This window comes from Bison bison, unplaced genomic scaffold (genome assembly GCF_000754665.1).
Source record: "Bison bison bison isolate TAMUID 2011002044 unplaced genomic scaffold, Bison_UMD1.0 scf7180017864256, whole genome shotgun sequence".
NCBI lineage: Eukaryota > Metazoa > Chordata > Mammalia > Artiodactyla > Bovidae > Bison > Bison bison.
Window position 1 is genome coordinate 100,577 of NW_011494828.1, and position 11,755 is coordinate 112,331.

Below are 11,755 nucleotides of genomic sequence, written 5' to 3' on the forward strand. Positions count from 1 at the left end.
TTCTTTGCATGTGGATAACCAATTATACCAGCACCATTTATTGAAAAGATTGTCCTTTCCCCTGTTGAATGGTCTTGTCATCTTTTGACAATCATTTGACCATATATGTAAGGATTTATTTCTTGGCTTTCTTCCTTTCTGTTGGTCTGTTCTTAATGCCAAAAATAGGTTTTGCTTTTTTTGTTGTTGTTTTTTGGATTTTTGTACCTATATTCATAAAAATGTTGGTTTATAGTTTTTTTTTTTACTTGTAATATCTTTCTCTAGCTTTGGTATCAGGGCAATGCTTAGCTCATAGATTGGATTAAGAAGTAGTCTCCTTTTTTCCAGTTAAAAAAAAAAAAGTATTTAGCTGCATTGGGTCTTGGCGGTACTTGGGATCTTCCTTGCATCATGCAGGATCTCTGATTGTGGAGCGTGGGCTCAGGAGATGCAGCACGGAGGCTTAGTTGCCCTGCAGAGTATAGAATCTTAATTCCCCAACCAGGGACTGAACCCGTATCCCCAGCATTGTATGGTGGATTCTTAGCCACTGGACCACCAGGGAAGTCCCCTTTGCGATTTTTTGTTAGAATTTGAGAAGCATTGACATTTTTCTTTAAATGTTTAGTGTAGGCATGAAGCCGTCAGGTTCAGGATCTTTCTTTGTCCTGGAAGCTTTTGGTTACTGATTTACTAGGTGTGGGTGTATTCAAATTTTCTATTTTTTCATAATTTGGTGTTGGTATGTATTGTTTTTCTATGATTTTATCCATTTCATTTAGATTATCCAATTTGTTGGCATTCAGCTGTTCATAGTACTCTATTCTTAAAACTTTCATTTCTATACAATTCGTAGTAATGTCTTCACTTTCATTTCTGCCATCAGTAATTTGAGTCTTCCCTTTTTCTTGATCAGTCTAGCTAAAGGTTTGGAATTTTGTTAATCTTTCCCAAAAGCCAACTTTTGGTTTCAGTAATATTTCTCTAATATTTCTTTCCTGCTAACTTTGGGTTAATTTGTTCTCTTTTTAGTTCCTTAAGGCCTGAAGCTAGGTTTGAGATCTTTTTAAATTATAAGCATTTATGGTTATAAATTCCCTCTTACCATTGCTTTTGCTGTACCTTGAAAGTTTTTTAGTTGTTGTTTTCATTTTTGTTTGTCTAAGTATTTTCTAATTTCCCTTGTGATTTCTTTTTTGACCTGTTGGTTTTTTAAGAGCATGTTGTTTAATTCCATAAATTTGGATATTTTCCAGCATTGTTGTTATTAGTGATTTCTGTCTTTTAAAATCTCTTGAGCCTTAATTTGTGACCTGACATATGATCTATTCTGAGAATGTACCTTGTGCATTTGAGAAGAATGTGTATCTTGTTGAGTAGAGTGTTCTGTATATGTTTGTTGTATCTAATTGGTTTATGTTTTGTTCAACTTCTGTTTCCCTATTCATCTTCTGTCTGCTTGTTCTATTTATTATCTAGAGTGAGATATTGGCATCTCCAGCTGTTACTTAGAACTGTTTATTTGTCCTTTCAACTCTGTCAGTTTTGGTTTCAGATACTTTGACCTATTAATAGGTGTAAATCTTTATAATTATGCATCTTTTTGCTATGTTGAACCTTTATTAATATACTGATATATAATATCCTTTGTCTCTTGAAACTTTTTTTAATTTAAAGTCTATTATGTTTGATAGCCACTAGTATAGCCATGCCAACTCTTTTGTTTACTATTTCCATGGAATATCTTTTCCCATATTTTCACTTTCAGCCTATTTTTGTCTCTGGATCTAAAGTAGTCTTTTGTAAACAACATATAATTAGACCATGTTTATTTGAATCCATTCTTCCAACCTCTGTCTTGATTGGAGAGTTTAAACTGTTTATATTTAAAGTAATTAATGATAGGGAGGGACTTCTGTCATTTCACTCTTTGTTTTCAGTATGCATTTAGCTTTCTTGCCCCTTGTTTCCTGTATTATCTTTTGTGTTTAGTTGATTTTTGTTTGTAGTGAAACTTTAATTCCCTTCTCATTTCCTTTTGTATGTATCATACAACTATTTTCTTTGTGTTCACTATATGGATTAAATTTGACATCCCATAATTATAACATACTAATTTGAATTTATACCACTGAATGTGATTAAAATAAAAGCTCCATCCTGTCCTGTCCCCATTTCAGTTCAGTTATTAATGTCACAAAGTTACATCTTTATGTATTACGAGTACAAAAATACAAACTAGTACATTTTTTATGCATTGGTACCTAAGAAAACTGTTTTCCTTCATTCTCATTCTCAACACTTATGACATCAGCTATGTGGGTTTTCTGCAATAAAAAACTAACTGCCTGGAATTAGTGCCCAGTCCTACAGGTTAAGGGCTTAATCCCACAGACGGCCCCCTACCCTTATTTCCTCTTTTCGTTAATATTTATTTTTAAATTTAAAAATAATTTTATTTACTTATGTTATTTATTTTTGGCTGTGCTGGGTCTTTGTTGCTGTGTGGGTTTTTCTCTAGTTGCAGTTTGAAGGCTTCTCATTGCAGTGGACTCTGTGGAGCACAGGCTCTATGGCGCTCAGGCTTCAGTAGTTGTGACACGTGGGCTCAGCAGTTGCAGCTCCTGGACTCTAGAACACAGGCTCAGTAGTTGTGGTGCACAGGCTTAGTTACTCCATGGCATGTGGGATCTTCTCAGCCACAGACAGATCCCATGTCTCCTGCATTAGCAGGCGGATTTTTTTTACCACTGAGCCACCAGGGAAACCCCGTTATTTTTATTTATTTGGCTGTGCTGGGTCTTAGTTGTGGCATGCAGGATTTTTAGTTGAGGCATACAAGCTCTCTAGTTGCAGCATGTGGGACCTTGAGTTGTGGCATGGGAACTCTTGTGGCATGTGGCATGTGGCATCTGGTTTCCTCACTGGGGATGGAGCCCAGGCCCTCTGCACTGGGAGCATTGAATCTTAGCCAAGGGACAGCCAGGGAAGTCCTCACCCCCTGATTCAGACACCAGTCACAAGTCCAGGTTGTCACCTTGGCTTCTGACCAACTGTCTGTGAATTGGGACCAGTTTCTACGACCTCCTCCTGAGATCTGATAATTTTCTAGAGCAGCTCACAGAACCCAGGAAAAGTTTATTTACTATTGCTGATTTATTACAAAATGATGTCTTAAAGAATACAATTGAACAGCCAGATAAAGAGCTACATAGAGGGTGAGGTATGGGAAAGGGGCACAGAGCTTCCATTCCCTCTCTTAGGTACACCACCCTCCTAGCACCTCCAGATGTTCAACAACCCAGAAGCTCTCTGAGCTCTGTACTTTGGGGATTTTTATGGAGACTTGATCATGTAGACATCATCAATTATTAATTCATTTTATAGGCCCTCTCTTGTCTCTGGAGAATGAGGGATACGGCCCAAATTCCAAGCTTCTAATGATGGCTTGGTCTTTCTTGGTGACCAGCCCCTATCCAGAAGGTCACCAGGAGTCACCTCATTAGAACAAAAGATGCTCTAATGGTAATAAACTCTTCCAGCATTTATCTGGAAATAACTTAATATTTCCTTCATATTTGAAGGACAGTTTTGCCAGTTATAAGATTTTTGGTTAGACAGTTTTTTTCAGCATTTTGAATATATCAACCCACTGCCTTTTGGCATCCAAGGTTTCTAATGAGAAATCTGTTAATAATCTCATCTGAGATCCCTTATATGTGATGAGTTACTTTCTTACTGCTCTCAAGATTCTCTTTGTCTTTAGACAGTTTGATTATAATGTGTCTCAGCGAGGATTTCCTTGATTGATTTTATCCTATTTGAAGTTCACTGAGCTCTTTGGAGGGCTATATGCATGCCTTTCATCACATTTGAGATGTTTTCACCCATTATTTTTTCAGGCAGTCTCTCTGCTCCTTTCTCTCTCTCATTGGATTCCCACAATGCATATGTTGATCTGCTTGATGTTGTCCCACAGGTCCTTTCAGTGCTCATTTCAGTTTTCTTCAATCTTTTTTTCTTCTTGTTCCTCAACTTGACAATTTCAATTGTCCTGTCTTCAAATTAGCTGATTCTTCTGCCTACTCAAATCTGCTTTTGAATCCCTCTAGTCAGTTTTATTTTAGTTATTATATTTTTAAGCTCCAGAATTTCTTTTTAGTTTATTTTTAGGTTTTCTTCTTTATCAAAATTACCATTTTGTTCATACATCAGTTTTGTGACTTTGTCCACATATTCTTTTAGCTCTTTGAGCATCTTTAAGACAGTTGTTTTAAATTCTTTGTGTAGGAAGTTCACCATCTGGTCTTCTTAGACATTTCTGTTTATTTTTTCCCCCTTTGAATGGGTCATAACATTGCTGTCCTTTTATGACTCATGATTTTTTTGTTGTTGAAACAGGACATTTGAATTTTATGATGTAGGAACTCTGGAAATAAAATTCTTCCTCTTCCTTGGGGTTTACTGATTTTGTTTATAGTTTATTTAAATTGGGGTCTGTTGTCTCTGTGACAGCATCAGCCTGAGAGGTAAGCTTAAGGTTTCCCAGATATTTGATGAGTCTGGATCTTTTCTTAGGTATGTGTGGTAACTTTCTAAATTTTCCATGTATGTGGTTACTTTTGAGTATGTGTGTGTGTGTGTGCACGCGTGCTCAGTCGCTTCAGTTGTGTCTGACTTTTTTCGACCCCAAGGACTGTAGCAGACCAGGCTCCTCTGTCCATGGGATTCTCCAGGCAAGAGTATTGGAGCAGTTGCCATTTCCTCCTCTAGGGTATCTTCCTTATCCAGGGACTGAACCCTCTTTTCCTGTGTCTCCTGCATTGCAGGCAGATTCTTTACCCACTGAACCACCCAGGAAACTTTTAACTATACTAGTTCTTAAATATATGGTTCCCAAAATGTGAAAAAGGGAAGAATGAAGGGAGAAAAAAACAGATGCCAGGGACTTCCCTGGCAGTCCACTGGTTAAGACTCTGTGCTTCCACTGCAGGGGGCACAGTTTCCATATCTGGTCTGGGAACTAAGATCCCGCAAGCCATGCAACATGGCCAGAGAGAGAGAGAGAGAGAGAGAAATAGGTGCCAGTCCTTTTAAATACCCTGTAGGTTCTGCCATTTGGAGGAGGAGGTTTGTGACGATTGCAGTGGGAGTTGGAACAGTGGCTTCCCACCTCTTTCTGCACCTCATGATCAGAAGCAGCAGTTGGTGATTAGAACACAGAATACCCATTATTTGGAGCACAAAGTTTTCATTGCCCACTCTGGTTCCCACAAGTTGAGGCAGGCTGCTCCAGAAATGTGTGCACAGCTTCCTTGTATGGGACCCAGGATGTTTGGGGATAGCCACTAACTACCTAAAGAGCTGAAACTGACTGAAATTAACTGCAGCCTACCTTTCACACCTTTCCTTGAAGTCACAAGCATTTAATAGACTCCATTGTTCCAAAGTAATCATATCAGGCAAATTCTGCAGTCAGAGACGTGAATTCCTAGTGCTTCCTACTCTACTGTCTTCCCTGGTGTCACTTCAGCTGTGTCCGTTTGACACAGTCCTAATTATCTTGGCAAGTTCCCTTATTTTCTGGCACAATAAGAAGCCCCAGGTTCATTTATTCATTCCTTGCTCCAGACTTGGAGTCAGGAAATTCTCCCGACTCTTCCTTTTAGTAAGGAATAGAATTGAAGGCAAAAATCTGAGCATGAGGGATTTGTGCTTGTATAAAATATTTCCTATTTCAATAAGCATTATTTTTGTGTCTGATTTTTATAGTTTCACTTATGCTGAAAATCCAGATTTCTCACAGTATTATGTTAAAACCTTTTTATTGTGATAAAAGGCACTCAAACAAAAGTATGAATGTAAGTGCACAGTTTAACAGATTATTACAGAATAAGGACCTTTGAAACACTGTTAGCACCACGGAAGCCCCTATGGTTTCCCTTATCATTGTCTCCTTGTCTCCTTTCGCTCTATTATTACTCATAGCCTATTGTCTGGACATAATTTCTTTGAATTCCTCTGTCTACCCTGTGGTGTTCCTGTAATTGGTAAAAGCTGCAATTGCTTTCTTAAGTTTTGTTTTCCTTTTCTTTTTTTTTTTTAACTTATGTTTGAATGTTGTTAATTTTCCCTTGATCTTCAGCAACACTTTTCTGGTGAATTTTCTTTCTCTTTTGAGAAATTACAATCTTCAATTTCTGTTTTGGTGTTTTAGCATCTTCTGTGGATACTGTATTTTACTCATGTTTTGGTTTTCATGTTTGAATGGATTGGTCTTTTCTGGAGAGATACTGGGGTTGTGTTCCCAGTTTCTCAGATCAAGAGCTCTCTCTATTGCAACAGTAGTTGACAACTTTAAAAAATATGATTCTTGGATTGTGTCCTGTTTCAAGAAATTCTACCACCAATCTCTTCTCTTTTCCCTTAATATCAGTCAGTCAAGGAATAGTGCCCTTGCCTTCCAAGACAATCCCCCACCCTTTTAAAAAGGGCTCTTAAAAGTCTTCCCCTTTTCTTTACTTCCTCCAATGCTTGATCTCAGACTTAACCACTGCATTCCTACTCAGATGAGAGCCTCTTTTTTTTTCCCCTAAATTAGTACTTCTAAAGTTTTTAAATTTATTTTTGGTTGTGGTGAGTCTTTGTTGCAGCCCACAGCCTTTCTCTAGTTGTGGTGAGTGGGCTCCTCATTGCAATGACTTCCCCTGCTGGAGCACAGGCTTTAGGAGAGTGGGCTCAGTAGCTGTGGCACACAGGCTTACTTGCTCTGCAGCATATGGGATCTTCCTGGACCAGAGATCCAACCTGTGTCCCCTGCATTGGCAGGTGGATTCATAACCACTGGACCATCAGGGAATTCCTGAGAGCCTCTTCTGTAGGTAAATATTTGTGAATGGTTTCTAAGTTTTGCCAAAGCTGAGACCTATCTGAACCCTCCATTCTTCTTACCTTTATGGTTTTCTGAACCTGTTCTGATAGTTTGGGATGATCTTTAACCCTCACACTTAAACATAATCTGGAATTTGAGAGTTTTCTCAAGAGTCTCAGCTGAAAGTACAGATTGTGGAATATTTTATTTGCTGTTTATACTTTTTATGAAATAAAACTAAAAGCATGACAAGCAGGTAGAGTGGCATGAGTCACTTCTGGGCTTCCACCATGCTTCTGTCAGCCAGACTGGCATTTTATTTACTTATTTGCCACACTGTGTGGCATATGGGATCTTAGTTTCCTGAACAGGGATCGAACCCAAGCTCCGTGCAGTGGAAGCAAGGAGTCTTAACTACTGGACTACCGGGGAAGTCCCCGAGACGTGCATTTTAGAAAACCCAAACTGGAGAATGGCCTGAAGGTGTGATAATTCAGACAAGAGATGATGAAGGCTTGGATTAAGGGGGGGTCTGGAAATGGGGACATGTGGAAGTGTGGTTTAAGCTATGGTGAATCTCCCCTGACTTTCTTTCTCCAAGGATGCTGAGAAGTCAATGTCCATCTTGAACATGTCTTCATCTCCCGGAAGCAGTGGAATGCATACCTCTTGGAACCATAGTCCATTAGACATTCAACACATCCCTCAGTGCACAGAGCTGCAGAGGATCCCCTTGGCTTCTGCTGAGGCACCCAGGCAGAATGCCAGTGAAATGGGGCCACAGTTCAGTATGGCACTGCCTGACCACCGTGTGAGCTACTGCCCCCAACTGACTTTCACCCCTTCCCAGATGACTTTCACTCAAGGAATGTCTCCTTCACAGCCAGGAATGATGATTTTCAAGGAACCCCAGATGATGCCCTTAGGAGAGCCCAATATTCCAGGGATGGCCATGACCTTTGGTGGGAATCTAAGGATGCCCCTTAATGGGCCACCAGCCTCACCTCCCAGTGGAATCCCAATGATGTCCCACATCAGAATGCGAACAATGTCTTATCCTGGCCTCCCAACAGTAGCTTCTAACAGAGACCCTTTACCACCTAAAACATTATTAAATCCAACCGTGCCTTCCACTGAGGCCCAAGCAATGCTCCCTTCTGTGGCTCAGATGTTGCCTCCTAGACAGCCCCACAACTTTGGGATGCCCCCAGGTGGACCTCCATTATTGCTGGCTTTGGAATCCCAGGGCTCTTTTGTGAACCAACCAGTCTCCCAAGAAGACCCCTTCCTACCTAAGCAGCCCATACCTGCTCCACAAAGAGCAGAGCAGCAGTACTCCAGGACCCAGGAAAAGGCTCCCAAGCGGAGATCCCCAGTTTTAAGGCCTTACCGCTGCAACTATGAGAACTGTGAAAAAGCTTACACTAAGCGCTCCCACCTCGTGAGTCACCAACGCAAACACACAGGTAAATGAAATATCAGACATGTAGGGTGGGTGGAGAAATCTCTGGTTTTAGATTTGTGGTTTGTAATGGTTTGGAATTAGCCCATCATCCTTAAAGCTTGGGATCAAGCTCTGGTGGCCCCACTGACCTGCTTTCCCACAGTCTGGTATGCCTGTGCTGAGATGATGGAGACTGCTAGTTATGCCATCTCCTCACTGCTTTCCTACATTTTTCCTTCTGATTCCTCAACATTGACAGCTCTGCTTCATCAAGTCAGACCCCTTTCTTCCTACCTGCTAGCCTGTTCCTCTAAATTCCTTCTCCCCCTTGTCATTCCCCAGGTGAACGGCCCTATAAATGCACGTGGGCAGCCTGTACTTGGTCCTTCTTCCGTTCTGATGAACTTGGAAGGCATACTCGGATACACACCAAACATCGACCACATAAATGTGACCAGTGCGGCCGACAGTTCATGAGATCTGACCATCTCAGGCAACACCAAAGGACTCATATGCGGACGCCAAGATCTCCAGACCCACCTGCTGACAATGGATGTATGGCTGGTCCTCCTCCTACTCCTGGTCTTTAGGTCAATCTGCTCATCCCCTCATTTTGGCTTCTCCACCCAGATCCTGCGTGCCTCTGACCAGCTAGTCTCTTTGGTGGGTGTAGGCTCTGATGAAGACACTAAGATTATGAGGCAATGGTGAAGCCCGTATGAGCTCTGGACCCAGTCAGCGCTCCTCAGAAACTGTTGGATGTCCTCTCATCTCTGGGGCCACCTCCTTGTGCCAAGTTCAGCCACATGGGGAGATGGAGCAAAGTAAAGAATGGGAGCTTTAGTCAAAAGCTCTTTATCTTATGTCACTCCCAGCTTGAAACCCTTTAGCGACTCTCCTTTGCCTGCTACACAAAATCCAAGTTCCTTATCTTGGTCTTTGACAGTTTCCAGAGCCAGACTATGTTCAAATCCTGAATTACCACTTACTAGCCATGTGACCTTGGGAAAGGTTTTGACCATTGTGCCAGGTTTCCTCTTCTGATAAATGAGAAAAACAGTATTGGACTGTTGTGAACACGTCTTATGTACAATATCAAATGCTCTCTGGCACTCGTTAGCCACATATCCAATTTGTCTCCTCCCATCATTTCCAGACCTGGATGAAATGCTCCCCACAGGACATGGGATCTGACATCTCAAGTAGCCCACTAGCAACCCAGGAGTGTGGAAGAGTTAATGCTCCAGGCGTAGTGTTTGACTATTGGGAGTTGGGAGAAATCCAGGCGGATAAATTCCCTCTTCTTCCCTCCCTTCCCTGAACTGGTGCAGGATTTCTCCCAGTGGGGAGACCTCCCTGGAAGCCAGTGCACACAGCTTCTGTGGCTCTTCCAGGCTTGTCATGAAGCAGACTGTGTGCTATCACCTTGCATTACCTCCCATTCTTCCTTACCTTGTGTCCCTTTTCTCATCCTCAATGCCCTGGGTTTTTGTCACCCAAATAAAACATTGATACTTAGTTCATGTTCCAGGCTCTGTTTTCTAGGTGACTCGTGGGTGGAGGACATTAGACTGGGACAGAGAAGGATGAACCCCACTGTAATTTCCCCTCTGCCCCCTACCAAGCCCAGGTACTTGGACTCCTAAATATCAGCTATCACAGGGCCTGTTCTGCCCTGGCCCTCCCGTGGCGTTAAGGGCATAATGACTCCCCTGGCAACTCAACCACAGTTAGTTCAGAACCTCATTTCTGTACCTCAGCTGGCTGTTTTACTGACCAGCAAACTAATAGGAACTGGCCTAAGTCCTCAAGTAGCAGAGCTGGGATCCCAATCAGGAGCTGTCCACTTCAGAGGTGGATCTCTTACCTTAGAGGTGATATATTTTACAGGTATCTCCTAGGCCCAGCACTTCCAGGAGATGGCCACAGTGAAATGAGTCAGGTCTGGTTCTTGTGGCCCAGGGACCATCTTGATCTAGAAGCTGAGAGGTCCATCTTGGTGCAGTGGCCATGGAGAGGTGGAATACCTGAAGGGGGAAGGTCAAAGACTTTCTGGAGGAGGTGACCCATGAGCTCAGTAAGCAAGGGTACGTAGCATCTAGTAACCCCCTAGTGTTGAAATAAACCCATCAGATGAAAGAAAAGAATTCCAAGCAGAGGGAAGCTGGATCTGGTAATCTGCTCTGAGGACAGTCAACCTGCAAGCTTCCTTTCATTCAACACATGTTCATGAAAGAACCCACAATACAGACAGCACCATGGCTGTGAGGAACAACTCATAGTGAGGGGCACAGAGAAAATGAAAGGATGAGTCAAGGAAGAAAGACTTCTCAAAAGAGGTGCCTGAATCAGACCTAAAGGGTTTATGGGGGCTAGTTGGGTCTCCTATTTCCTGGATGTCTGCCTTTGATTATGCTCTGTGCTGGACAGTAAGGACTCAGAGAATGACAGTGCCTTGCTGGAGGGCGGAAAGATCATGGACGAAAGTTCTGAAAGTGCTCCATGCTGCCAAGGAGAAGAGTCAAACCTCTGTGGACTCAGAGTTCTTCTGGGTATCTGGGGGCATTCTCATGGCCTTGGTTGTGCCTGCCTCTCTCCCTTCCACCCTGACCCTGTCCTGCAGGACACCTTGGTCTGTTTCCTAAGTGACTCCCTCATACTTGGGCCTGGCATCCTGGTGGCTTCCACCCCAATTGTGAGCCATGGTAATGGATCTGATTTTTAAAAATTGGGGCAGAGGGCAATCTTTTGTGACCAATTTCTGGCCCCAAGGACAGGAGTCTTAGGTATCCGAAGTCCCTTTGGTTTCCACCTGAGCACTGGGTCCCTTCCATGGAGTGGAGCATCCCAGACTTAGTGGGCCAGGGCTGGTCTCTTGGCATCCCTGCTGGTAGGGTCAGCAGGACAGGTTGCTTGTTGAGGTGCAAGAGAGATCTGTTGGTGACCCATCACTTTCACTGAGGAATGGGAGCAGGTAGGAACCAGAGTGGGCAAGAATGTGCCACGTATGCTGCAACGGTGGGAAAAACAGGCCTCCACCCTTGGAGGTCACAGCCTCGTAGAAGAGGGAGGTGGGAAATGTACAGCATGCTGTGAGGACAAGTATCTGAAGATGACTATACTAGGCCAAAGTATTCTTCCCTTGAGAACCCCATGAACAGTATGAAAAGGCAAAATGATAGGACACTGAAAGAGGAACTCCCCAGGTCGGTAGGTGCCCAATATGCTATTGGAGACCAATGGAGAAATAACTCCAGAAAGAATGAAGGGATGGAGCCAAAGCAAAAACAATACCCAGGTGTGGATGTGACTGGTGACAGAAGCAAGGTCCAATGCTGTAAAGAGCAATATTGCATAGGAACCTGGAATGTCAGGTCCATGAATCAAGGCAAATTGGAAGTGGTTGAACAGGAGATGGCAAGAGTGATTTAGTTTGCTAGGAATCAGCGAACTAAAAT

At 42.6% G+C, this 11,755-nt stretch overlaps 1 protein-coding gene across 1 annotated transcript in view; it reads left to right on the forward strand.

Moving 5' to 3' along the window:
* Positions 1 to 9,380, forward strand: part of KLF17 (Kruppel-like factor 17) — a 15,551-nt gene extending 6,171 nt beyond the window's left edge. Inside the window, exons 2-3 of the mRNA XM_010847889.1 lie at positions 7,455 to 8,319; positions 8,640 to 9,380. Coding sequence (XP_010846191.1) covers positions 7,455 to 8,319; positions 8,640 to 8,887 — 1,113 coding nt within the window. The 3' untranslated portion in view covers positions 8,888 to 9,380. The remainder of the gene's footprint in view (positions 1 to 7,454; positions 8,320 to 8,639) is intronic.
* Positions 9,381 to 11,755: the final 2,375 nt, after the last annotated feature.